Source organism: Lepidochelys olivacea (genome assembly GCF_965140295.1).
Source record: "Lepidochelys olivacea isolate rLepOli2 genome assembly, chromosome: 8".
In the NCBI taxonomy this organism is placed as follows: domain Eukaryota; kingdom Metazoa; phylum Chordata; order Testudines; family Cheloniidae; genus Lepidochelys; species Lepidochelys olivacea.
The window spans coordinates 89,857,975-89,885,832 of NC_140418.1; the positions used below are offsets into that span (position 1 = coordinate 89,857,975).

General features: G+C 43.2%; 2 protein-coding genes across 3 annotated transcripts in view; both read right to left on the reverse strand.

The window, feature by feature from the left end:
• Nucleotides 1-2,371: 2,371 nt before the first annotated feature.
• On the reverse strand, nucleotides 2,372-9,946 carry LEPROT (leptin receptor overlapping transcript). Its single transcript, XM_084637367.1, has 4 exons — nucleotides 9,809-9,946; nucleotides 6,714-6,789; nucleotides 5,630-5,816; nucleotides 2,372-4,199 (listed from the first exon to the last, which is right to left on the reverse strand). Exons 1-4 carry the CDS (start codon nucleotides 9,822-9,824, stop codon nucleotides 4,083-4,085), a joined length of 396 nt encoding a protein of 131 aa, XP_084493493.1. The 5' UTR covers nucleotides 9,825-9,946; the 3' UTR covers nucleotides 2,372-4,082.
• Nucleotides 9,947-15,583: 5,637 nt separating this feature from the next.
• Nucleotides 15,584-27,858, reverse strand: part of DNAJC6 (DnaJ heat shock protein family (Hsp40) member C6) — a 90,675-nt gene continuing 78,400 nt past the window's right edge. For both annotated transcript variants that reach the window (XM_084636719.1, XM_084636718.1), the window contains exons 14-19: nucleotides 25,894-25,962; nucleotides 24,751-24,885; nucleotides 22,757-23,023; nucleotides 21,849-21,994; nucleotides 19,557-19,733; nucleotides 15,584-17,735 (exon numbers count right to left, since the gene is read on the reverse strand). In XM_084636719.1, the coding sequence (XP_084492845.1) occupies nucleotides 17,634-17,735; nucleotides 19,557-19,733; nucleotides 21,849-21,994; nucleotides 22,757-23,023; nucleotides 24,751-24,885; nucleotides 25,894-25,962 (896 nt within the window). In that variant the 3' untranslated portion in view covers nucleotides 15,584-17,633. The remainder of the gene's footprint in view (nucleotides 17,736-19,556; nucleotides 19,734-21,848; nucleotides 21,995-22,756; nucleotides 23,024-24,750; nucleotides 24,886-25,893; nucleotides 25,963-27,858) is intronic.

The window sequence follows — 27,858 nt, forward strand, 5'->3', positions numbered from 1 at the left end:
ACCACTCATGAAGCTGTTCCTGTGTTAGAGCAACAGAAGAACGTGAGAAAAACTTCTACAGAGCACTCAATTTATATTAGTGATAAGCTCTAAAGGAAAGACTAATTTCCAGGAGGGCCCACCTGCACAGCATTTTCATCAGGTTTAATAAGCACGCTAGAACGTGGTTTAAACCCAGGTGCAGTGGAACAGTGTTCTTAAGATGGTTATGGTGACAAGTGCCAACAGGATGCAAGCATGGCAGAACAATGTTCCAAAAGCATATTCTAATCTAGGCAGGAACCTTTACTAGATAACAGTAACTGTTCCTATCTGATTTAGAATACGGTTTTTGAAACTTGTTTCACTATGCGTTGATCCCATCAGCACTGACCATCTAGGCAGGTCATTATAGGCAGGTCATACTTGCTCTAGCATGTTAATTATGCTTTTGTTTCTTAGCCTCTCTCTTTGTTAGGTGTAATAAAAGGCAGAGAATTTTAAAAAACATTCAAAACAGAACCCACAAAAGACAGACACAGGACAACTTGAGTGTCATCTACATTTAGGCAGTTTTATTAGACAACTTGAAAAAAGATGAGTGCTTTAATTTACAAATGTATTAATAATTTCAGTAACCTGGCAATTATGGAAAAGAAATATTTTACAAACATTACAAAAGTTGTACTCTATTTTGAAATACAGAAAAGGCTATTAGTCAACAGTAAAGATATATATTATGTGATGATAGTTTTTCAATCCGATTGCAAAATAGTTTTTTTATGTCTATGCCTTCTCAAATGGACAATAAATCTTGAGGCTAAGGCACTTTGGATATATATTCACTAGCATATAAGAAAAAACATTATAAGGAGACTGCAATAAATGGATGCTCTTATGCCTAGTAGTGGCTGTCAGTGCACCAGACTCTTGTGAATGAGCACAGCTCTTAACAAATAAACTGAAGGTTATTTCTTCCTACTTCTGATAATTTAACTAAAGATTAATTCAGGCAAATTTAGATTTAAGGAGGCCAGATGAGAATTCTGAGATTTAAACTCTTCATTCACTTTAACTATTATTTCAACTTCTTTTAAAAAAGGAAAACTGTGATGATAATTGCATGGAAACTGACAGTGAGAATTAGCGTATGGAGTAATTTTTCAGGAAAAAATGTTTACGGTCTCCACCCAACTATGTTTACTGTCTCCAACCAGCTATCTACTGATTTGTAATGTACCCACCCTGATGGTAGCTAGGTGCAACACAAAAAGTCTTCGAAGCATTACAGCAGCCTCAGTAGGACCTTGTTTTCTGTTCCTCCCATTCTTTTTAAAAGATTGTTTCTGATGCTGATTAAGAAGGGGATAGTGATAGCTAATGTCTCACAGTCTCTTTATTTCCAGGGAACTGCAACAAACCCCCCTTTTTGAGTAAAAAAAAAAAAAAATCACCGCCACCTTAAAGAAAATTCTTTGGAGTGGTAACTGTGAAATGTGTTTAGTGCATCCTTTTCATTTCTGTGTACCAAGTCCAAAGAGTGAAATATGAAACATTCATTTAAACCCCGAGCGACCAATCCTTTATTCAAATTAGTTCCATTAAATTTAATGGGGCAACTCACAAGCTTAGTTACCTGCAGGATCCAACACCATTTGTACTTTAAACTATCCTTTTCTTATTTTTCACTCAACTAAATGGTGGAGTGAAAGAACAGCAATTCGCGATACAAAAAATTACTTCTTCAAAATCCAGGCAAAACAGATAAACCAAAAGTGAATTTTCCTCAAACAGCTCAACTCGTAATTTGAGCACGTAACTTCCCTGAGTAATATTTTACAATTATAACATTCTACACTAAAATCAGCATAGTGCAACAAATTTTACACATAAGGATAGTGGCCTTGATTATGAAAGTCATGAACAAAAACACAAGAACGTTTGCTGATGTTTGACATCATACTCCTCTGTTAAATATCCTACAGTGAAGGCTAGCAATGATAATTTTAAAGATGCCAGGAAAACTAACCTTTAAGGAAGTGTTTTACAAGAAAAATTGTGTTTCAGATACACTTAATGATTTTCAGTTTCCTTCAGTTTGAAAATGCAGCAAATAGCAAATGCTACATCTAATCTTCAGTGCTGTGGAAACTTTCATCACATCAATATAGTGCAGTCTCAACTTGGAAGATAAAATAACGGTTTTGTGTCTAAACAAATTTAAAACTATATCTATGTGAAATATATAATAAGCAACATATTCCTATCAGCAAAGTGAAATTTGAGTACATTGCATTATTTGTGTTTCAAAAATATTTTCGGTTTACATTTTTTTCATTGATAAGAAGAATAAACCAAAGTCCACAGTCTCAAAGCATTGACATAGCAGTAATGAATTTTTAAGCCTTTATTTGTGTGGAAATCCACAGGATGTCAATTGTGGGAAGTTATTTTGGACATCAAATGCTTGAGCAGATATTTTTCTAGGTTAGGGGAGATAGCATACATCAGTTCCATAGGCCAGACTCTTCATGGCTGTTGCATATTTATTCATGGTATTTTATTCTCCATATCTTCACAGGCTGGCAACATTCAGTTATGAATAAATAAGTTGCAAATATGCAAGCATGAAAATTGTTCGTTCTCAAATTGCTATTCCACAAAACTGGTGATTAAAATATCTACCCAATCTAAATATTCAGTTTCTTCTAATTGCAAATGTCAGAATTTGACGCACCCATTTTTCTATGACAAAATAAACTAGAGTTTCTAGTTCCTTGCTCCTTTTCAGGTGTACTGAAATTTATTACATATGCCTCTAAAGTTAAGGTCACGTCAGAATAAACCTCTACAAAATTAAATGCTTCCTTCACAATCTGAAGGATTCACTGTCTTATAGTAGTAAAATTTGCTAATATAATAATAGTGTGATTATGTAAATGTTTATTAGAATAATGACATTTAAAATATATTGTACTGTTTGAATATTACCATTTTTTCTTACAAGAGTTGAAAGTAAGAGTTTGAGTAAAAGCATTTGAAAAAAATTGACAAGAACTGAGGAAATACCAAGTCCTATAGTATCTGCTGTATTAAAGACGTCTAACTGGAACACTTCACTTCTTTATAATTCAGGCATTTGACCCACAATACAACAGAGGTGTTCAATGCATTCTGATTATAAACTTTCTGACAGCAGTTTGAAATATTTCTTTGGTGGGGAAACTATACATAAGAAGTAATGTCAGTTTATAACATGGTAAGACATTAAAATGGAGTTATCAGATTACCCCCAACATACACCCACAGTACAACTAGAGTGGGATGAAAACACAATATTTTCCTTTTCTATTTGTTGACTGCTGAATACGAGTGGAGGGGAGGGTGTTTGTTGACTCTACTTCCCTTTACCTGTAGTAGTGAGTTCCAAGACCAGATGTGGTTCTGGTGGTGCACTATGGGCCATTAATACAAAGGTGAGCCTGAGAATGCAGAGAAATTACAACATAGCATCCTAGAACATCCAATACTTCTCACTCTCCCTTTATCGTGGATTAGAAAAGAGAAACTTGGCAGCAGCTATTATAGGTATTCAATGGGTTTTTTTTTTTAAACTGAGAGAACAAGCTACTGAAAATTACAATTATTTGAATACAAAGGCAAATATTTGTTCCATCCTAGTCACAAAACGGAAGTTAATCAAGTTAGCGAAACCAGGAGACTAAACAGTATAGTCAATATATAGGCCCATTTTGATTATGCTGTTAAAAATGTCAGATATGATAGCTGACTTCCAACATAGATACCAATAGTATTCTATCAAAATGAAAAACTAAAAATCAATAAAATAGTGCACACTGTGTAAACAAAGATTTAAGGACAGATTTAGCAATTGTGATTTCAGCTTATTCTGTACCTATTTAAAAAAAGCTGTCAGAAGGCTCTTTGCCCTTAATTTGGCTGACATACAACTGTAAAAAAGCATAATTATGTTCGGATAGCATAAGGCTACATATGTAGGTACAAACATTCCAACACACACACATACATATATACAGTATATAAACATGTGTGTTGCATATCACCATCATTACAGTGAAGTCCTACCACTGCTCCCAGCTAAAGTCATCTCCTCTACCAAATACAAGAAAAAAGCCTAAAATGGTAAGAAAAATGACTGTGTTGCCAGCTAGCACAAGACCACAGGCTCCCCACTTGATCTGAAATACAAGATGAGAAGAAAAAAAATCCTTATTTGGTTTACATAACGTGTACAGTTCTATGTTACTTTCATGCATTAGATAAGCTAAATGAAATATTACACATGGGTGCTAAAAGCATAAGGGACAAGACCAACAAACAATTGATTCAGTTCAAGCATTCAATTAGCAACCACTGAAATAACTAGTATTATACTTATAAATTCTCCCTTCATTAGACAGTCTTCTTTAATACATTATCTTTCAGAACTAAATAATTATCTTAAAGCATAATCCTCTTGGCGAACATATAATACAGTATACAGAGAATTCTTTCAAACTCAATGCTTTCTCCTAGCTTTTATGCATTACAAATTGGAAGATATTCCATAAAATCAAGGCAAGGAATAACAATGAACAATAATTTGCAAAAATAAATAGCAATAGCTTTTTGTAGCCAAACAATCCCATGCCCCAGTGTTAAAAATATTTTGCACTTAGGAGATGTTGCTAGGGATTAGAGTACCCTCTTGTGGGCATTTCTGGTTTTGCCTACTGTCAAAAACCTACAATTGCTAAAACAATTTGTTTTTATATAGGTTTCAGAGTGGTAGCCGTGTTAGTCTGTATCAGCAAAAAGAACAAGGAGGACTTGTGGCACCTTAGAGACTAACAAATTTATTTGGGCATAAGCTTTCGTGGGCTAAAACCCACTTCATCAGATGCATGCAGTAGAAAATACTGTATTTTTCCACTGCATGCATCTGATGAAGTGGGCTTTAGCTCACGAAAGCTTATGCCCAAATAAAACTGTTTTTATATAGTGTCCTTCATACAGAGCATTACAAAATACATTAAAATGAAGCGTACAAAAGCCTAAGCAGAAGAGGAAGTCTATAAAGTGATATTAAGAAAAAAAGTGTTTCAGTAGTTTAGCAGCAGAGAGGAAAGAGCTCCACGTACATGGCAAAGAACCAGTGTCAGACTGAATCCATCCCACAGAGGAGCAGCTCAGGGATGGGGCAGAGAGGAATGGAGTTAGTGGGTGGATAAAAGGTAGGGCAGAGCAAGTCTGTGGAATGTTTTGAAAACCAGGAAGGTAATTTCTTTAAGCAAGAATTTCATTTTGGCCACATAATTTTGGAAACCCTAAATTGCAGTAAACAGAATTTTTAGAAAACCAGAATAAGAGAGCTGTAATACCCAAGACAGGAAAGGAACAGGCATAGATACAGATTTCAGAAGAGCCACTATCAAGAATTCTGGAAATGGGAGTAAGCAGACTAGTTAAGGATCATAAGGGATGGAAATGAAAGTTCATGAACAAAAATGACTCCCAAGATTTGAGCTGAAAAGAGCAACAATATAAGCTAGGCAGGGGCATGAGAACTGTCAACAAATGTGCAACAGTAGTAAGTTTCTTATCATAAGAAAGAGTCAGCAGAACGTACCGCTTCAACACGTGCAAGAATTATAGGCATTCCAAAGGCAGAAACAACAATTCCAGTTGTGAAGAAATATGCCAATTCCCTGCAGGCACTGCTAGCGGCATCAGTGTCATCGCTTACTCTTTTTGCAATGAAGTGAGGAATGGGACAAAGGACGTAAAATATCAAGACAAACAGGGGCCAGTACACACTGTGGGAGAAAAAGCCCCAAAAAGAAAAAGTTACTTTTCACATTGAAATCAAATCAGACAGACAACTTTATAGATTTCAAAGAGATTTTCACATACACAAAATTAAGTGTGTGTGTCTTTGTAAGATCAGGACCAATGTTTGTACTAAATAACCTACTTTTTAGCCTTTTGATTATCAGAAAACAATTGATATGTAAGCATGTTTAGTCACTATTGGACAAGGTATATCTAATAGTTAATCTTAAAACTCAGTGAATTTTACAGTTATTTTTATATACTTTTTCAAAAATAAACCATCTGGTTGTTGTTTAGAATTAGTAAAATTTAAATATCATTTGTATTTTTTTTAATGCTGCTTGTGAATGTCAGATAAATTCACCTCTACTCCATTCAGTATTACTATTTTAATAAAATCAGTAAAATATTAAAATCAAATCAATACTAGAGAAATCTATTGCAAAAATACTACTACAAAGTTAAAATTACAGACTCATTAAACAATACTATATTGCTACCCGAGACTCAGTGTACAATGATTTTACTCCAGTTTTTACAGGAGTTAAACATCAATGAAAATAGTGGATTTACAATAACTATAGCCCCATTACCAACTGTTGGTTCTGGACCTTACAATGGTGTTCTAGGACAGTAGGTTTAACATGAATAATCATAATGCAAAGCTAAATGGGTTACAAAGCCATCCAATCAGAATCCACAATTCTTAGTTAACTACTGAACTTACCTTTTAGCTAATAAAACAATGGTTAAATGTGCATACTCCAAATTACATGGGACCGACATACAGCTAGACTGCATATGTGTATTTACATGGGCAGTTCAAGAACACAAAGTTAGAACAAAGTCAATTTTTGTTTTTGAACTGAATTATTTCTTACCCATAATATTCTAGGGCACATCCCAACATAAGAAACGTTAGACCAATGGCTCCACTGAAGGATAAACCAACAAGGGCTGTACAAGAACAAAGAAATGGACTGTTATGCTGAAAACTCAAAACAAAACAATAATTATTATAACTTTAAGAGGAAGGCACCCTGACATTGTCACAGCAACACTTTCTCCAAGACTCAGTAAAAACTGCCCTTGACTTGAATCAGCAGCTGCAATGCAAAGTGATTCATTATTTCAATTCATTGTGTGACTTGGTTACAATTGATAATTGTAGCAGATACATTCCTCATTCGTTTGATTTTTATTCTGCACCTTTTCTGCTCTTGATACCATATTCTTCATTGAATGACCATAGCAACAACTTATTGATGCTTCAAAATAGAATTTAAGGGATTTTTACTCTTTTTAAAGTTTCATTAAAATCTAATAATAGCATTTTTATACCTTGTGAAATCAAGACACACCACAACACAAATAAGGCTTTTATTAGACTTTAAACCATTCCCTACATTGTTTGCAATCCACACACTGCAGCAACCTAAGAGTGCATGGAAAGCAAAAAATGAAACCAGCAAGTCTCTCTCATTACCCCCAAGGTAAAAAAGGCCAAGGTATCATTGGATCCTGATCTTTGAGGATAAGGCCTTTTGTAACATCACTTCAAGCCTTCCAAAATTATTCACAACTTTTACAGATGTCAGCCACTTCAGGGAACACTAGGGTGACCAGACAGCAAGTGTGAAAAATCAGGATGGGGGTGGAGGGTAATAGGAGCCTATATAAGAAAAAGACCCAAAAATCCGGACTGTCCCTATAAAATTGGGACATCTAGTCATCTAGGGAACACCTGCGGAAGGGTGCGGGAGCTGGAGAGCTACTCTGGAGGCAAAACGAGAAACAGGGGATCCAGAGAACTGAGGGGGACCAGATTCGGGGGCAGGGAGGATGAGGAAGAATCAGAGGTGTGTGAGGGGGCCACAAGGGAGAACTGGGGGTGTCCAGACTCGGAGGCGAGGGGGAACAGTGGGGAGAAATGGAGGTGGGTCCAGGACAGAAGGAATGGGAGAATCGGGGATGTCAGGGAGACTGAAAGGGGCAAGGGGGAGAGCGACGTGAGGAGGAACAAGGACAACCCAGTGAGGGAGAGGCAACGAGGCTCGGGAGGAGGGAACAGGAGGAACTCAGCAATGTTGTGGCTCAGGAGGAGGAATCAGGGTGTCCAGGCTCAGGGTGGGGGCAAATCAAGAGTGACAAGGCTTGAGAGGGTATCATGACTGGGCAGGGAGGGAATCGAGGGGTGACAAGCCTCACAGGAGGGAACTGGGGTGTCCAAGCTCGGGGGGGGGGGCAATTTGCGTGTCGAGGCTCGGGAGGGTACCGTGGCTGAGGGGGCAAGATCAGGAACGATGAGGCTCAGGAGAGTATCACGGTGGTGGTGGGGGAGGCAATTGAGGTGCCCAGGCTTGCGGCGGGGAGAGGAGAATCAGGGTGTCCAGGCTAGGGTTGCCAACTTTGGTTGGGCAAATTCCTGGAGATTTCATCACATAACATAATCTTTAAATCCTGGAGACTCCAGGACAATACCCTAGTCCAGGCTCTGAAGGGTCCCGTGGCTGGGGGGCCGGGGCAGTGGTAGGGGGGAATCTGGGTGTCCAAGCTCAGCTCAGGAATACAGTGGCTCAAAGAGGAGGAATTAGCGAGGGTGTGTGTGAGGAGACTAGGGGGTGGGGGGGGGGGTGGAGATCAGGATGTCCAGACTCAGGAGTGTAGGGTGTCTGGGAGAGGAGGAAGCAGGGGGTGAGGAGAATCAGGGGAAGGGGATCATGAGTGACAAAACTCGGGAGGATAGAAAGGTTGAGGGCAGGGAATCGGGGGGTGACGAGGCTCGGAATCAGAGGGGTTACGAGGCTCGGGGGAGGGAGGAATTGGGGGTGACGACGAGAGGAATCGGGGGGTGACGAGGCTTGTGGGGGGGGATCGGAGGGACAAGGGGGGTGGGAGAGGAGGAGGGGGCCTCACGAGGCTCGGGGGGCAATCGGGGGGTGACAAGGCTCGGAAGGAGGGATCGGGGGGTGACAAGGGGAGGAATCGGGGGGTGACGAGGCTCAGGGGGAGGAATCGGGGGGTGACGAGGCTCAGGGGGAGGAATCGGGGGAAATCGGGGGGTGACGAGGGGAGGAGGGGGTGACAAGGCTCGAGGGAGGAATCGGGGGATGACGAAGGGAGGAGGGGGCTGATGAGGCTCGGGGGGAGGAATCGGGGAGTGACGAGGGAAGGAATCGGGGGGGAGGAATCAGGGGTGACAAGGGGAGGAATCGGGGGCTGACGAGGCTGGGAGGGAGGAATCGGGGGGTGACGAGGCTGGGAGGGAGGAATCGGGGGGTGACGAGGCTCGGAAGGGGGAGTCGGGGGAATTGGGGGTGACGAGGGGAGGAGGGGGTGACAAGGCTCGGGGGAGGAATCGGGGGGGAGGAATCGGGGGTGACAAGGGGAGGAATCGGGGGCTGACGAGGCTCGGAAGGGGGAGGAGGGGGGAATCGGGGGGTGACAAGGCTCGAGGGGAGAATCGGGGGGGAGGAATCGGGGGGTGACGAGGCTCGAGGGGAGAATCGGGGGGGAGGAATCGGGGGTGACGAGGCTCGAGGGGAGAATCGGGGGGGAGGAATCGGGGGGTGACGAGGCTCGTGGGGAGAATCGGGGGGGAGGAATCGGGGGGTGACGAGGCTCGTGGGGAGGATCGGGGGAGGAATCGGGGGGTGACGAGGCTCGAGGGGGAAATCGGGGGGTGACGAGGGGAGGAGGGGGGCTGACGAGGCTTGGAGTCAATCGGGGGTGATGAGGGGAGGAATCGGGGGGGAGGAATCGGGGGGTGATGAGGCTCGCAAGGGGGGATCGGGGGATGACAAGGGGAGGAATCGGTGCTGAGGAGGGTGACGGGGGGCTGACGAGGCTCGGGGGGGAGGAATCGGGGGCTGACGAGGCTCGGGGGACACTCGGGAGCTCCCCAGGAGCCTGGGGGAAAGTCTCCGGGGCAGGCCTCGGCCGCCCCCGCGCGGGGCTGCGGCGCGCCGCTCGGTACCTTTCACCCCCGCCATGGTCGCGGGGCGCAGAGACTGTAGCGCGAGCTCCGCTTTCCGGGGCGCCGAGCGGATCTGCGGGCTGCGGCTACTTCCGGCTTCCGCTAACGGAGACACCCCGCCCCGGCCCCGGCCCCACGTGGCCACAGGGGGCGGGAGCCATTAAAGGGCCCGCGGCGCGAGGCTGCCGCTTCCCCACGCGCGACCCCCCAGGCCCGCCCCGCCCCGCCCCGGCCGCCCCAGAAGGGGGAGCCCGTGTCCGTTCCCGCCGCGGCAGCCGCGCTTGTCCACGTGCCCCGCCCCGCGGATCTGGCGGGTGCTTTATTCCCCCTCCGCCCCCGGGGAACCAACCCTCGGGTCCCACTGAAACAACGAGGCTGTTCGGAGCCGAGCCCGCGGAAATCTCCGGCGCCTGGGCTCGTCCCCAGCGAGCCCCTTCGCCTAGGCCGGCTGCAGAGGGAGGGCGACCAGGCCCGGGGCGTTTCCGGGCGAGCTGCCTTGGGGGCCGGCGGCGGACCCTGTCCCGGGGAGACTTTTTCTCTCCCAGGTGTTTCAGTGTAATAAGCCTTGGGGGCACAAGAGTCTTGAGCAGGCTGAATACAAATTGCTGCTGCAGCAGCAGCCTCAGGCTTTGCTTCTGTTTGCTCTCCTTGTCCTGCTCCTTCCCCCATCAGCCCTACTAGAGTCTTGCAGGAAAAGCCGGTAGACAAGGCCTGCAGTCCTCACCTGAAAGCCACCGGGAAAAGTTATTTTTCTAGGAGCCGTCTTGTAGTGTTGCCCCGACTTAATGTGACCAGGTGTCCCCATTTTATAGGCACAGTCCCGATATTTGGGGCTTTTTCATATATAGGCTCCTATTACCCCCCCCCCTTTCCCCACTCCTGTCCTGATTTTTCACACTTAGTACCGGTCACCCTGTCCTGACTTGGCTCATCTAAGGAAACAGTCCGCCAGAAGTCAGCTGGTTTGAATTTAATAATAAAGTTGTGCTCTACAGCCCACTGGTGGTTTGAACCAGAGGTACTGCAAATCCGGATCAGGGGTTGCCACCTAATTGAAACATGAGCACCAAGTTTATTAATTTGTCTCCTATAGAAAACCAGCATCAAGATTATCCAGGTGCACTACAATGTATTACTTCATTAGATCAGTCTTGCTTAAAGTCACAGTCACTGACATGGGCCCATTAAATGGGTTTGCCATTTGTATGGTAGCGCAGTAGGAGTAGAGAAGGATGAACGTAGCAAAACAAAACAAATTGGTAGACTTTGTGGCAACTGAGAATTACACATTCCACTGTTCTTGGTGTATGTTTGATAGAAATGGAGGCAATATGAAATGTTATGAATACTGTAGGAACTGCAGTGTATTAACCTATGAATACTGATATGTACCAATGGGACCAGGTCAATGAGGGGAAGTTACTCGATATCGGGTTAAAAGACTTTCTTGTGTGAATGCACTGGGCTAATTCTTAGTGGGGTTAGGGCAGTATTTATTATATGCCTAGACTGCTTGAATTCAGTGGGAATTGCACAAGAAGGCAAAACAATGTCTTTCCAGATACAAATAGGTATGTACACAGCAGAGACAAGGCAGGTGCGGTAATATCTATTATTGGACCAACTTCTGTTGGTGAAAGAGACAAGCTTTGGAGCTACACAGAGCTCTTCTTCAGGTCTGGGAAAGGCACTCAGAGGTCTGGTCTACCCTACAGACCTATATCAGTAAAACTACTTCACTCAGAGTATGAAAAATCCATCCCTGAGCCACAGTTCTAACCGACCTAACCCCCCATGTAGACAGCACTATGTCAGCTGGAGAGAGTCTCCCACCAACATAGCTACCACCTCTCAGGAAGGTGGATTAACTATGCTGACGTAAGAGCTCTCTCCCATCATCTTAGAGTGTCTTCATTAAAGCACTACAGTGGCACAGCTGTGCCAATGCAGTGTTTTAAATGTAGACTGGCCCAGAGTGTTAGAGCTAAATACAAGGGTGGAACAGAAAAGGAGTTAACACGTTGAAAAGACCATTTAAGTGTCAAGACAAAGGAGTGTTATTGGCTTATAGATTGTTGTAATGAGCCATAAATCCAATGTCTTTATTATGTCCATAATTTTTGGAGCCTAGCAGAGTTATGAATTAAAGTTCCTAGGCTAGCCTTTTGAAGGTGGTGTTTAGGTTTCCTTTGAGGATGAGGACTGAGAGGTCAGATATGGTGCACATTAGGAAGATAGTATGGCCAGTTTCAAGATCCTGTATCTTGTCTCCAGGACAGCATAAGCCTTGTTTTGCCAGGCTGGTAACTAGAGACTAAAAACCTAGAGTTAAAAAGTACTGAGTAGGAGAAGGGCATTCAGTGGGGAGCAGCTGTCTAGGCGGGCAGACTCTGCAGAGGGAATTTGAAGGAATGGGGATTTCCCACATCCTGGGAATGGTGAGCATTAGGGAAAAGCAGGCATACTTAGGCTGGTTTATTTTAAAGATTTATTTTCTCTTAAGTTCATTTGTTCTAAATAAGTGATACTTTGGTTTAATGATGCTGCTTGGTCACCCATTACTGCTGTTCTTGGTCCTGAGGTAGTAGAATTGCAGGGTGTGAGCCCAAGTCAAGGCTGCTGCTAAGGTAATCATTGTGGATACACATGGGACTAGCACCCTGCACTTAGAGGGGGTATGCTCAGAGAGTTGTTATCCGCTCTCCTTTGACCTGTGGGGTTGGGCAGGGCAGGTATGCGGAGTAGTTTGTTCATGTACATAGGGAAGGCCTTCATATCCTCCTAAGATCTTTCAATTAAACTTTTCAGGAGGTACTCTGCAATCCTCTCCTGAAGGGATGGCAGCCTTATTTCTTCCTCCACAGTGGGCAGCTTTACTGCACCACTCCGCCATCAGGTCAGCTGGTACTGCTGCAATAAACTAGACAACAGCATACCAGCCCAGAAGGCTTCGGGAACCAGCAGCATTTGTGCTCTCTGCGTGTCTGACCCTCAGGAGATACCAGATAAAATCACCACTGCTGGTAGAAAATAGTGCCAGTACTCTGTACTGTTGCCTGGTTCTGTACCCATGGAAATAGGGGTCACGATTTTATTGTTTCATTCAACCAAAAAATTCCCTCTTCATTTCACCCCAACCTCACCCTGGTGGGCCATGCTCCCCCTGGCTGTGGCTGGAGGGCTGTACTGGGGCACTCCAAAGTTGAAGTGTCGATAAGTATGGCTTACATAAAAATTTTGTGGGGAAAAGGAAAGAGCACTCTGAAACTTAACTTTTGCTTTCCATTGGGACTGTAAATAAGATACATCTGTCTATTTTATCTGTAGCCATGCAGCCTTCAAAGGTGCCCCATCCTACACCCAAATCTGCTAGCATTAGGGTTCCTCTGGGTAGAGTATTTGGGGGTAGGGCATTCTGTCCTAGGGTTGTAGTTCCTAGGGAGAGTGTAGTAGGAGCTTGGGTTCGGGTTCCTATGGAGAGGGCTTTCCACCTTAGGGTTAGTATTCCTATAGGTAGGATACTTGGAGCTAGGGTGAGGATTCCTATGGGAAAGGCTCCCCACCCTACGCTCAGGGTTCCTATGAATAGGGTACTTGGAGGTATGGTAGGAGAAAGAAGAGAACATGGGAGACTATGGTCAATAAGATCCTGCAAGCCAGTGCTACATGGACTGAGCTCAGAGTATCTGGTGGGTGAATACAGCAAACACCATGGAAAAGAAAAAAAGTGGACAGGAGAATGGCCCAGGAGTCTCCCCAGCAAAAAGGAGAGAGAGAGATGCACCAGGACATAATGTGGCTTCTTAGGCTTGTCCTTCTTTGGCTTAGGCAGCCAATATAAATACTGTAGACTAGTGTTTCTCAAACTGGGGTTCGCGAGAGTACTCTAGGGAGTGGGCAGGTGCCGCTGATCAACTCCTCCCCCTCCCTCCCAGCACCTCCTGCAGGCTGGGGAACAGCTGTTCAGCAGCATGCAGGAGACGCTGGGAGGGAGGGGGAGGAGCGGGGAGGGGGCGGAAAGAGGAGTGGTGAGGTGGAGCAGGAAGAAGTCGGGTGGGGCCTTGGGGGAAGGGGTGGAGTGGGGGCAGGGCCTGGGGCTGAGCAGGGGTTTGGTTTTCACTACATCCCTCAGCAATCTGTCCTTGAAGAAATAGTCATGCCTCCCCCTTGTTGTGGTTCTCCCTGGGGCTTTGCAAATTGTAGAGATCCTTGGTCCTGTGTTTGCAACGTTCAGGAGAATAGTGCAGAGCTCTGTCAGAGATGGTAGGGAAGCAAAGAGTGCCACAGGGGTTTGTAGGATTTAAAAACACACAAAAAGCTACAGGATGGGGATGTTATTATGGTACAGATAAAACTGCACAATGGAAACTTGACCCCTAGCTCCCAGTCACATCTACAAGACTTGATTTCTGCCCCACCATGCATTGCGAAAGTTTCCCAAAAGAAAGAGTGCACCAGATGGTGGTGAGTGCCACATTAGGATACCTATCCATGGGGCACCACACTGTGCTTTGACACAAGCATTCCTGGTAAGTACATGCAGCGCTGACCCAAGCAGCCAAGTGCACGCACACACGCAACACAGTAACTGCAGCCGCTTCCCACCAACATAGCTTACATTGACCAAAGTTGGTAGTGTAGACATGGCAATAGGCACAAAGCCATAATCACGGCAAGTACAAACCTACAAAACTGGATTTCTACTTACCCCCATCTAAACACTTGTATAGATATATACGTAAATGAAATCAGACTCTGGCCTCTTGGGTTTTTTAAAATAATTTTTGCTTTTTAAAAGTCATTTTCTAGTTGTGTATTTTCCCCCCAATATACCTGTTCTTCATATACCTCAAGATATTATTGCCCTATTAATCTGTCTTCAGCAATGGAAACCAAAAGCAAACTAACTTCCTCATGCAGCTTGTTTGCGCTAAAGCAGTGGTTTTCAAACTGGGGTATATGTACCACCTCTCATCAGGGGTACAACACATTTTATTTAGTACAGAGGTTTTCAAACTGTGGGGCATGCCCTGCTAGGGGGGCACAGAGGAATTTTTTTGGGGGGGGAGGGGAGAAGAGAAGAGGAGAAGATACGTAGTGATGCCAGTTACTCCTTTGAGTTACAATTTTTGCACCTTCTAACCTTGTGGGGTGGGGTGGGGCTGGCCTGAGCCCCCTGGGATTGTTGCTTCCCTTCCCTCCCATGTTCCTCTGTGCCCCCCAGTTTAAAAACCTGTATTAGCTGTTGCTAAATGGAAGGCAAAAATCTCAGGGGGGAGGGGTACACATGCCCCTCCACATTGCCTCTTGCTATCTCAGATGGAAGTATGTGGTAAACTACGTTATTTGGAAAAGGGTACGCAGCCTAAGAAGTTTGAAAACCATTGCTCTAGAGGAAATGTAGCCTATACATAAGTCTCTAGGGAGCACCCAGTGTTGATTTGTTTCTCCAGGAAAAAATAGCAATAGTTACTTCAGGTGCATAGCTGAGTGGGTCCATTCCTCCTGAGAAGTGATTAAAAGGCGGTCTGTTTAGTCACATGTAAAAATCTTGCAAAATACAGTTTTAACTTCATCACTAAGGGTCCTGCTTATACTATATTTACACAGTTTTATTCCCAAAAATTGTATTCAGAGTAATAAAGTGGATGTTTCTTTACAAGCACAGCACATACCTGAATTTATTGAATTTGAGCTTTTTAGTATATATACACAAATGTTTTAGACTAGTCACATTTTGAGTATATAGCATATTTACAAAAAATATTACAATAATTTTAGACAAACAGTAAACCTGAACATTGATAAGCTCTGTCACTACGAGATAGGAAAATAAATTAAATTGCAGAGTTAACTAATTCTGAGATAAGTAGGTCCCAAAACTTTCATGCATCCAAAAAAGGTTGGAGAAGAATCAAAGTTAAAATTTGGATGGTTTGTATTTTGTGAACATTACTGAGTTACCCAGAGCTCTCTGCCATGACAAACTTGATACAAAGCTAATGTAGTTTATCATTTAAAAAAAAAAAAAAGTACATTACATCAATGAGATCCTTTTATTATATAGGCATAGTTCACACAATATCTACAAACGTGAATAAGAAACAAAATAAATCAACAAACCACAGGAACATGATTCACATTCCAGTTATCTTTTTAAATAAGACAAGCACATACTGGATCAAAAACATTTCATAATATGTTAATAAATAACATCATTTGTTATGGTTATCTTGAACATTTTGAGGTCTTGCATATAAAAAGGAAAAGTGTGTTGGTATCACATTGTCAGTTCATGGTAATAAATAATGGACCAATACAACAAAAAGATGAAGTTTTATACAGAAAATAATGTCTTTTGACATGTTGCCTTTGCTGTAAATATTTTGCCACTGGAAAATTAAAATTTAAAGTAAATAAACAAAAGTGGATTGTCTTTAAAAACATCAGCTTTCCAAAGCTTTTCACATCAGATATAGATCTTTTCCTTAAAGAATTAATATGGAAACCTTTCTGCCCATCCTATGCATATGCTGAACTTTTAAAGCTAAAGCAGATAGGAGATTTCATCTCATCCATGAAGTGTGGTCAATAAACCATTATTTCTAGTTACTTTACAAAAGGAAAAATAGTCTGGGTCAAAGTAATTTGCTGCATAACTAGATAAGAAAGGCTTCAGCATCAGAAATGCCTGTATGTTGCCATTATTGCTTCAGACCAATGCAACTCAAATATACAAACTGCCCTGTTGTTACCTCAAAAGGCCAGACAAATTCCACATGCCTGGATAACTTGCATACTGTGATCTGAAGAGTGAAGTGGTAACAGATCCCATTTCTATCATGACTCCTTCCCCAACTGCTCTGAGAAACTTTTGGACAGTTGGCTGGAATTGATAAAACACGTTGATGCAAGATCTTCCGAACCCTCAAGTGGGAAATGTTTTTAACTAATGTGGGAAGCTTCTGAAGCAGCAGTATAACTGACACAGCAATCTTAAAAAACATGGGCTACCAGACCGTTCTACTTATGGGTAGAGCTTCACCAGGAATGTGGTAAAACCTTACCATTCACGTTCTACAACTATGGACTTGCCCCACGCCCACACAGTTCACTTTTCCCTGAACATTGTGTCTTGACAGGTGTTTAGCTTAGGCTGGTGTATCATCAAATATTTGATCTTCAGTTTAAGTCACTCTGCTCTATGATGCCGTAGACTTTGTTCTAAATATTTCACTGCTTGGCTGTAATGTGAAGTACAGTTCTCTGCTTAAGGCGTTAAATTGCCATATTGACTTATCCTGTTCCTCAGCTTTGCCTTTGAGAATATCCTAAAAGTGATTAGATATCAAATGGTTATTAATTATTATTAAGTGTGCCTAAACCAGGTCCCTGGAGCCGAACACTTACATTTGGATCTCAGCTTGGACATACTGTCCAGTTATTGCACTCAGTTGCAGTGCTGTGTCTCATTATAATTCATTGTCAGAAGTGGGACGTCAAGTGTCCCAACACAAAACAGTTCCACCTTTGTCTAGAATGCGTTCCTCCCTCACCCCACTTAACTCTGGAAGTATGGGATAAGCTTCCAAAGTATTATGAGCAATTTTAGTGACACAGGTCCCTTTAGGAGACATGTGGCTAAAATTCTCCTGTGTTTTTGAAATGTGTGTGATGTATGTATGAGGAAACACCCATTTTGTTCTTCGTGATAAGTGGTAGGTTCATGAGCAATTTTGAAACTTCCAAATTTTGGTAATCTGTGAAAATCGCAAAGTTGTGATCAGAGACTATATAAGCACGAGCACAGATCTGAGAAAGTATGTTAATACAAAGGCTTTTGGCCTTGGTTTTCAAATTCTGACCAGGCATCATTTAGCTCCATGAAGATCATCTTTGCATACTGTTCATATGGCTGCCCTGTAGCCTAAAAGAGAACAAAGTAAAGAATCCATCACTGATCTGCTAGACCAGAATACATACCATTGACATTTAAACACTGTTATATTCTAAAGTACTTAGTAGTTTACTTTAAAAACAAACACACACAAACAAACAAACAGCTTCTCAGTTTGTTTTTGCTTCACTAAACCTAACTGCTCTTACTGCGGGTTGCTCACCCTGGGTACAGCTTAATGAAACATCATGGCCCTCCTACTCCTCCATAGCTTTTCAGTAGACGAGGGCTACTCACAGCTAGTCTGCAACTTCAGAATATAGCACTGCAGCCCCAAGATGAGGGCAATGAGGGTTTTAATCTCAGGTTTTCGTGAAAGGACACTGAATTGGCCGTCACCTTACGTGCAATGGTGCTGCTGTCTGACAGCAGGTCCTTCCAGCTCCCCAACAGAAGCATCTCCCTCCCTATCTTGCAAGCCTCACTTGTTGCGGGTCACAACCCAAACATTCTTCTCAAAGGTCATCCCTGGTTATGCAAACCCAGTCTTGCGGCCACGGGAAGAGCAAAACCAAAGCCACCATCCTCTCAAAGATGGAAGCATCCCCAGACTACCAGCCTGGGATTAATGGATCAAATCTGAACATCAATCTCCTGTTTCATGTCACACTGTTGACAGACTGTAGCCTGAGATTCTTCTATTTTCAATTATAAAAGGAAAGATCACTTTAAAAACAGCTCTTCCCATCTGCATTCATTATAAACTAATGCTCTGCAGGATGTTTGATAGTATGGTATGTGACAAAGTTCCTCTTCTACCTTGGTGGGTCCTGCGCTTATTTGCAGATTTTGCTCGCCTCAGAGATTCACGACAGCCCTCAGTTTGGCTACTTTCATGGCTCAAATCTGCCGTTCATTCAGATAACCTCATCACTGGCCAGCATGGGGGGTGTGAGGGGGAAAAGATAAGAACGATCCCCGCAGTTTCTGCTGATCCACCATGCGGGTTGGGGACCATCTCAGAGACCTTCACCTCTGGTGGAAGCTCCTGTGTTGGGTCAGGAATTGGGAGGTTTGGGGGGGAAAACTGGGCCCGCCCTCTACCCCAGGTTCCAGCCAAGGGCCCTGTGGACTGCAGCTGTCTAGAGTACCTCCTGCAACAGCTGCATGACAGCTACAATTCCCTGGGCTACTTCCCCTTGGCCTCCTCCCAACACTTTCCCACAGGACCTTCCTCCTGATGTCTTAACGCTTGTACTCCTCAGTCCTCCAGCAGCACATCGCCTCAGTCCCAGCTCCTTACGCACACACCCCACTAACTGGGGTGACAGCCTTTTTAAGCCAAGCGTCCCGATTAGCCTTAATTAATTCTTGCAGCTTCCGAATTGGCTACAGGTGTCCTAATTAGCCTGCCTGACTTAATTAGTTCTAGAAAGTTCCTGAGTGTTCTGGAATAGTCCCTGTTATCTTAACCTGGAACTAATGTATCTACCTTCGACCACTCTCTTGTAGCCATCTGGCCTGACCCTGTCACAGGTAGCAGTTCATGGATAATTTGGCTTAAAAACTAAAATATGAGGATGACCCAAAACCCTGAATCTGAACATCCTTGTATCTGGGGGAAGTTTGTACCTAATTTGAACTGCCTGGGGCTCATTTAAGGGGCTGGTCTTGAGAACACAGTTAGCAATTTTTTTTATTCAGTTTCCCTATTCAACCATTTAACGAGTTGGTGCAATCACATCTCATGCTTTCTAGCTCACCTTTCATTTGCACTAGTTGTGCCTTATTCATGAGATTAATTCTTAAAAAAAAAAAAAGAAAAGAAAAGAAAAGGACAGACAGACTTACTTTGTCAGGATGAACAACAAGCACTGCTCTCCGATAGACCTTCTTCACTTGTTCTGGAGTTACAAGATCTGCCATGCCAATGGGTTTCCATTTAGTCTCTCCGGCCCATAACACTGTGTGCATCGTTGACAGCAGTGCTCTTATGTTTCTTTCCTTCCCTTCAATCCATTCTAGGATCTGGAGATAAGAGAGAATTCTCAACAAGAAAGCATCCATTACCGATGCGAAGTGTGTCAAATCCACACTTTGCCATTTGGATGGCAAGGGTTTCCAAGGATCACTCCCCCCGACACTCAGGGCCAGATTTTAGGACAGGTTGAAGGGCATGATATCAGAGAGTCTCAAAGTAGGGAAAGCTTTTTTCTTTTTTAAAAGCACCTCTTACAGGGCTTGACTGTCTTTTTATAGCAAAGCACGGGTGGAAGGCGGCTTTAGAAGCAGGTAGCGTTTATCTAGGCAGCAAAACCTTAAAAGTTTGAGGAAACTATAGGAGAGTCCTGCTTTTCCAATTTTTGAAGCATCCGTTTAAGGAGTTGGGAGCCATGCATCTGAAGTGGATTTTTACCCACGAAAGCTTTTGCCCAAATAAATCTGTTAGTCTTTAAGGTGCCACTGGACTCCTTGTTGTTTTTGTGGATATTGACTAACATGGCTACCCAAATACTTGACATCCAATTAGTCTGAAGATTACAACTAGTTGTAATCAAGCTGGTATTACTGTTCATTTTGTAGGTTTAGAACATTTTGCACCTCTTATCTGCACATCCACACTGATCCCCAAGCCTACCACTGTCAAATTTAACACGAATTGTATTTTGCTGATGAAGTTTACTTGGTTTTGGATTGAGCTATTCCTCCTCCCTCCCCATTCTACCTCAATAGCTACATGGTTTCCCACTTGGAATGGCTCACCCATGACATAATCTGGCAATTCTATCAATAAGTCTGCTTCAAAAGAAAGAATTTCAGCAGAGAAAACAGGAGAATGCTAGAGCATATGGGATCAACAAATACAGAGAACTAAATGCAGCCCTGACTTTAGCAAGTACGGCTAACTTAAGTCCTATGGCAGACCACCAGCCATGGCGATGTCACCGAGAAAGAAAACTCAGTTTACCACAGAGACTGATCTAAACCATAAGCTAGAACTCCAGAGCTGCAGGAACATTCCCAGAGGAATGTTCTCAAATCCAGAGAAGATGTAAGGATTTACTGAAGACCTGAACACTGTCAAGTTCCTTCACCCCCTCTCTATAGATGTATTGAGATGGGGGAGCAGGGAAGGTGGGGGGGGGGGAAAGAAGGGGAAAAAGAAAATCTTACCTTTGAAAGGCTACTTGTGAAGTTACAATAAGAATTTTCCAGCATGCCACATTATAAAGCTTCTCTTTTTTCTCTGGTACAAAACCACACAAAACCCAACCAACCAAAAAAAATCCACAATTTGCTCAGCTCTATTCTGGACTAACATTTTAAAACAAAGTGCTCTTTACTCTAAATAGCAAAAAAAATTTGTTTTGTGATCTTGGATTTGAGAATTGGGATTGTCCAAAGACAACCTTCCCCAAATTGTGGTATGTCAGGAACCGGAACATTTGCTGGTGGTCTCCAGAGAGCTGACTAGTCACCTAGTGCGAGCTCTTCATTTCTAGCTGCTAAGTTGTATTAAGATGGCTAAAAATGCATTATATGCTTTCCAAGCATTTCTTTTCCATGCACATGTAACTCACTGGTGTGTGTTACACGGCTCTCTCGGAGCCCAATCTGCACAGGACGCAAGTTGGTTACAGACACAGCTAAAAGTGGTGCCTCTTTAGTTCAAACTGTAGCAATTCAAGCTTTCAGCTCTTGGGGTATCTAGCTCAATCCCCAGTGTGCTGGCCGAGAGGACAGATCTCACATAAGTAGTTAAGGATTGTGAGTGGAAAGCAGGGGAGTTAGTGATCGTTTGTATTTAAATGTGGCTCTACTATGAAAGTTTGATGCCTAGCTGAGGAATTCAGTGTGACATAGTAAATTTTAGTAGATCTTGGACATCAAGCATGCAGTAGATGAATGCATACTAGAATGGAGTGAGTGTTAAGTGAATACAGGAATACCATAAACAAAGACATTAGTAGTTTCTTGCACAGGAGTTTGTTCTTAAAAACTGAGCTTGTGGAGAGTTAAAAGTGACTAGTTTTACTAATTATAAGGAAGAAACTGAGTGGGATTTCAGTCTTCAGCTTGCTGGAAGGAAAGTCTTTTCAAATGTGGGTACGGTTATCACACTACAACAAGAATGCAGCTTACTTTTAACTTTTCAGGGTCCATCTCCTTAGCCATTTCTTCTTTTCTCATTTCAGCTATTGTTTTAGGTCCCTTTTTGTCTTTGTGGGCATTAAAGCCTTGACCACATAATAGGTCTTCAAAATCAGCAGACACCTTTGGTTTTGAGTCTTAATAAAAATCAGAAAGCTTAAGTTAGAGTCTACTCTTGTAAATAGGCAGTACGATTAAACAACATCTTCCTCAAGCTGCCCACCAAAGCAATATTCTGATCACAAAGCACATAACCTCTTAATACTTCAAGTCTGTATGTAAACTCTCACCTCATGATGTAGGAACCCCACCCCCTAGAGTAAAAGGCATTTTCAGAAATGGCAACTAGTTGCATGTACCCAACTTAATACACTTGGGCTTCAGATTCAGGCATTCCAAGCACTAGGCTCCAGTTGAAGGGAAACACGTATGTTCTGCAATCAGACAGGTCTAGCTGGACACTCAGACACACACAAAAATCTACAGCCACTTTTGGAACATAAGCGCAGCCATACTGGGTCAGACCCAAGGACCAGCCAGCCCAGTATCCTGTCTTCCAACAGTGGCCAATGCCAGATGCCCCAGAGGGAATGAACTGAACAGGTAATCATCAAGTGATTCATCCAGTCACCCATTCCCATATGGCTGCAGAAGTGTTAGGAATGCAGAATTTCCGGAATACCACCAAACTTCAGAATCATCATTCCCCTCCATCTCTCCCTGCCCAAGTACAAAATGTAATTGCCCTTGGAGATCATACAATGATCAGCTTGGTTGTATTTACTCCGGCCATAAATTGTTTGTCTCTTTTTGCAATAACCTACATTAAATAGCAGCAAACATTTTGGAAGTCATTGGGGGGAGGGGTGGGAGGGAGAAAGAGAATAAATAAATCTTACCAGCATTGGCTGGTCCTTTTCCACGATCGTTTTGCCCACCAGGCATTGCTGAAAAGCTCACGTTGTAGTTAGGCCTGTTCTGTGGAGAGGCATGTGCTAGGTTTTGCTGGGATTTGGACTGTGATTGTTGCCAGGAGTATCCGGAACCTTGCTGCCAACCACTACCTCCCATTGGCTGGGGAGATGGTTTCTGTGGAGAGCCCATAGGAGGGAATCCTCCACTTATTCCCGTCGGTGTGGTTGGTTTACTGGCAAATGAAGACCCCCCTGCAATATAGGAAGAGGAGAGGAGAAGAGAAAATGTTAGCAGCATGTTCCAATAGACAGGACACTGGTCTTAGAGCTGGGAACAGAACCCAGTGTCCTGACTCAGCTATTGACCTGTTGTGTGATCGGGAGCAAGTCACTTCACTAGTTTCCTTTGGTCTTGCCTATATTCAGTTTGTAAGCTCTCTGGAGCAGGGAGTGAGTGTTCTTTACTAAGTCTGTACAGCACCTAGCAGAAAAGGACCCGGACCTGGACTGTAACCTCTAGCGGCTATTGTAATATAAACTAACAATAAGCACAGGAGCTCCTTATGTACTATACATGGTGGACAGTCAGGAACCAAACAATTTCTTGTGGTGGTTACAATGGCAAGCAACATTTACCATGAGATTGTATGTTTAGACACACACTGCTTCCTGAGGGGCATAAGGCGCCAAAATGGCCAAAATAAAATAGTGATGTAACAAAAAAAATATAGATATCAGCTTTCAGAGCTTAAAGTATCAAGCTGAATTCAGATACATTTAATGTAAGTTTGATCAAGTTCATGTGATCTAAAAACGTGAACTATGCTGAACACTTAAAGTTTGGGCCATATCCTATGGAGTCCAAGCTCTTGCTTGTTTTTAGAATCCATCATGTCACTACACAGATTCACTGAAGCAAGACCAACAACTGCTCTCTTACATAATGCATGGCACTTGTTTGTTTTGTTCTGGCAGAGCAAGTGGCAAGCCAGCAGAGGGAACTGGGAAACCTAATTTCAGAACCATGCTGACATTGACACAGATGAATAAAAAAAAATGGCAGCCAAAGGCATGTTAGTTTGCCCAATGTAAGAAGCAGAGGGCAGGAAGAGCTGGCAAAAGAAAAAAAAATGTCTGCGTTTAGTAAAGTGCAAGCGGGAGAAAGTCGGAGATATTGAACACATGAGAGGGTCTTAAAAACCAATGTGATCAAAAATCTTTCCAATAGTAGAGTTTGGTGGCCTCTGATCATTTTGAAGGCCAACCTAAGCTGAAAGCATTTTATCTAGGAGTCAGAAAGTGAAGCGTCATTTGCAGGGAGACACAAATTAAGACAGGATCCTTGGGCTTCCAGGCCCCATCTTTAGGGAAAGTGTTGATGGAGCAGTGAGTCAGGGCAGAGCAGCAAGGACAGAAAAAAGGCATAGCCTAGAGAGGAAGATCAAAGCCCAGACAGAAGAAATAAACCCCACTCAAAAGGCAGGTGGAGAGTCATTCCCAGGAACCCCTGAAATTTTGGGTGGTCCAAAACATTGGTTGAGCCAAGCCCCGTTTGTTGTTTTATCACGTTTGTTGACATCAGATTTAAGCTAAGGATAAAAATCAAGGCAGCAGCCCCTCGCAAGTTGAAACTTGCCATTGGCAAGTCATTGACTTCATGTTATACCTTACAAACCCATGCTGCCTAACAGTGGTGAGGTCCCAGCCAAGTCTTTCAACAAGCTCCTATAGATGTAAGCTCAGAAGAAGTCCAGCTTTGAAGAGGCATAAAGAATCTAGTCCACCCCTCCCTTCTTTGAAGCAGCTGTTTTCCAAAACCATCTCTGAGATTCAAGTGTAGTAAACTGCTCCAAGCCTCCCTCCCCCCAGAAATATGCTGCCTCAAACCCCAAGCTGCCCATTTTAACTCAACACTTCCACATTAGCATCTCTTCTAAATGGGCCAACCATATAAATTTGATTTGTTATTAAAAAACAACCTGCTAAATTTGCACCAAGAGCTCCTAAATCAGCAAATGGATCCAGAGTTTGTGGTTTGGACTGGTGCGTGGGAGTGCTATGGAGAGATCCTGTGGGACTTGTAGCAGCTGACTTGCTTCCCATACCAAGGCCACCTATAGAGAGAAAAAGAGTTTGTAAAGCTGATCTTTAACATCAGGTCTGCTCAAACTTACCATTAGGAGTCATACTAGTATATCATCTTAATGTTTAATTCAAGCCTGCTCTTGTAGAACATTGAGGTGCCGTGTTTGTTGAGCTGACATTTTATACTTAGATAATGAACTATTTACTCTTCAATCTCTCTCACACACACCATTCAACACCAACTATGCAAGAAAATATTAGGCTTGGTATTCTCAGATTGCTTCTACAGCAGCCATGGTATTTCGCAATCAAATATAGTGGGGGCGGAGGGAAGTGAAACACTTTAAAAGCCTTGAATTAATTTTATGTAGTGGCTACCCATTAGACACAGTTAGGACTCCACAATGTATTTGAAGACCTCAGCAGCTGAGAAGTTTGCATTTCATGAGATACCAGATACATTTTGCAGGTTTTTTGCTCAAAATGAGGACTATTTTCAATCAAATGGTTCAATTTTCAAGCTAAATCCTTCACATCTTCATATCAATTTTTACATTGTAGCATGCAGGGTTTGGAAGTCTTGTTCATGGATGTTTTAAAAAAACAAAAAACACACCCCACCAACCAGCCAGCTTTCACAGATTGTGAGAAGTAAAATTTGGAAGTTAGAAGATGGCCACACAACCTCATTTAGACTTTTATTTTTTTGAACAGGGATGTGAAATTCTTCATGAAAAATGGTTTGCACTACTTCAGTGTTCACTGTTACTACAGTAACCTACAATCTTGTCATCTTCAAAGGACAGCAATTTCATTTGCATAACTTTGAAGGAGGATGCACTAGATCCCTTAAGTTCAGGGGAGAATCTTAGTTGTGTGTTCCATCAATGGAATAAATATAAATCGTTGTAATACAACATAAATGAGTACAGTTTTTAGGTAATGGAAGATTAAACCAGCTCTCTTCAGCTAGTGGTAATATTTTCCCTATTAAAAATTCACCTTTAAAAAGGGATAGAAAGTGGTACCATACAAACCTGATTTGTTGGACCACTCCCAGCCAGCTGAAACATCTGGTTGTATGGCAACCGTTGGTGTACTAGAAGCTAAACAAAACGATTGTTATTTATTAAGGTATTACCCTCCCCCCCCAAAAAAAACCCAAAAAACCAAACCAAAACAAAGAAAACCCTAACCCAGCCTCAGAGGAAAAACAAAAAAAGTTAAAGAAACATATAGTGCAGAATGAAATTGCATAGTGGTACTCTGTGGTTGTCTAGGATTTGGTAATGATGGAAGAGTCATGTATTAAGTCACAGCTATCGTGACTAAGGTTTCTCTTTGACCCCACCCCCATTATGTTTTGTAAAGTACGGCACACAGATTTAATGTCTGTTTCAAGTGACTCAGTTGTACAAGCTGTACAGTCCAATACAAACTTCTTGGATTTGGTTAAAGGCAATGCATAAAATCAATGTGGTCACCACTCATTAGGATTTTTAAGTATATAACTGTAGCTATCAAATGGGGATGATTTTACGCTGTTTTACCTTTAGGCAACAAAGTTAGTTGGCTTGCACTCAATTTGATCAAAAATTAAAGGTTGTGCCAGTTTGAGATGCCTATTACCACACATTAATTTACCTGAAAGAATTTAAGTAGTGACCAGAGCACAGAACTACTGTAGTGGTGGAAGGTCAGAACACAAAGTATCTAGCACGTTCAACAGATGCCTTCGTCTTGGCAAGTTCCAGCAGCAGAAGAATTCAAGTTTTGAAATGTTTGTGGAATCCCATGTTTTAGAAGAGAGAGTGTGTCTGTTAAAAACGTGACCTGTCTTAGGGCACCGCTACACTTGCAGATGTAGAGTGCTTGGAGTTAAACCAGCCTTCGTAGAGCGCAGTAGGGAAAGCGCTGCAATCTGTCCACACTGACAGCTACAAGTGCACTGGCGTGGCCACATTAGCAGCTCTTGCATCGGCCACAGTGCATTGTGGTAGCTATCCCAGCATGCAAGTGGCTGCAATGTGCTTTTCACACATGGGGGCGGGGGTGAGGTGGAGTGTGACAGGGAGTGTAGAGTGTGTGGGGGGGGGAGCTGAGAGCATGTCAGCATGTTGTCTTGTAAGTTCAGATACAGCAGACTCCCCCTACCCTCACCTCTCTCTCACACACACACACACACACACACACACACCCCATTCCACACTAAGCCCTGATCTACACTAGGACTTTAGGTTGAATTTAGCAGCGTTACATCGATGTAAACCTGCACCCGTCCACACGATGAAGCCATTTATTTCGACTTAAAGGGCTCTTAAAATCGATTTCCTTATTCCACCCCTGACAAGTGGATTAGCGCTTAAATCGGCCTTGCCGGGTCGAATTTGGGGTACTGTGGACACAATTCGATGGTATTGGCCTCCGGGAGCTATCCCAGAGTGCTCCATTGTGACTGCTCTGGACAGCACTCTCAACTCAGATGCACGATTGTTTGCCATTGCTCTGACGCAGGGAGGGGCGACTGACGACACGGCTTACAGGGTTGGCTTCAGGGAGCTAAAATCAACAAAGGGGTATTTCAGGCAGGACTTCATGGAGGGTTCCAATAAGAAATGGTGCATCCACATCTCAGGGCTGCTCGGCAGAAGATGGTACAATATGACTGCTAGCCATCCTCATCTCTTGCCTGCCCGGCAGAAGATGATGCAATAGGACTGCTAGCAATCCATATCGCCTGCCTGCTCACCATAAGATGGTTCAATAGGACTGACTGCAGGACTAAAGAGAATGACTTGATCAAGTCACTCCAAATTTAGTCCCTGCGCCCATGTCTGCCCAGGCGCTCCTGATTGACCTCACACAGGCAACCAGGAGCACCTCGGACATGACAATGACAGCTACCAGTCCTATTGCACCGTCTGCTGCCACAAGGCAATGGGTTGCTGCTACTGTGTAGCCATGCAGTACCGTGTTTGCCAGCACCCAGGAGACATATGGTG

Excerpts from the sequence above, each read along its gene's own strand:
- LEPROT (XM_084637367.1), bottom strand. Across the intron at positions 5,817-6,713 it reads TGTGCCCTAGAATATTATGG|TGTGTACTGGCCCCTGTTTG; the intron begins GTAAGAAATAAT and ends TTTCTCCCACAG. Across the intron at positions 4,200-5,629 it reads TTCTTGCACGTGTTGAAGCG|ATCAAGTGGGGAGCCTGTGG; the intron begins GTACGTTCTGCT and ends CTTGTATTTCAG.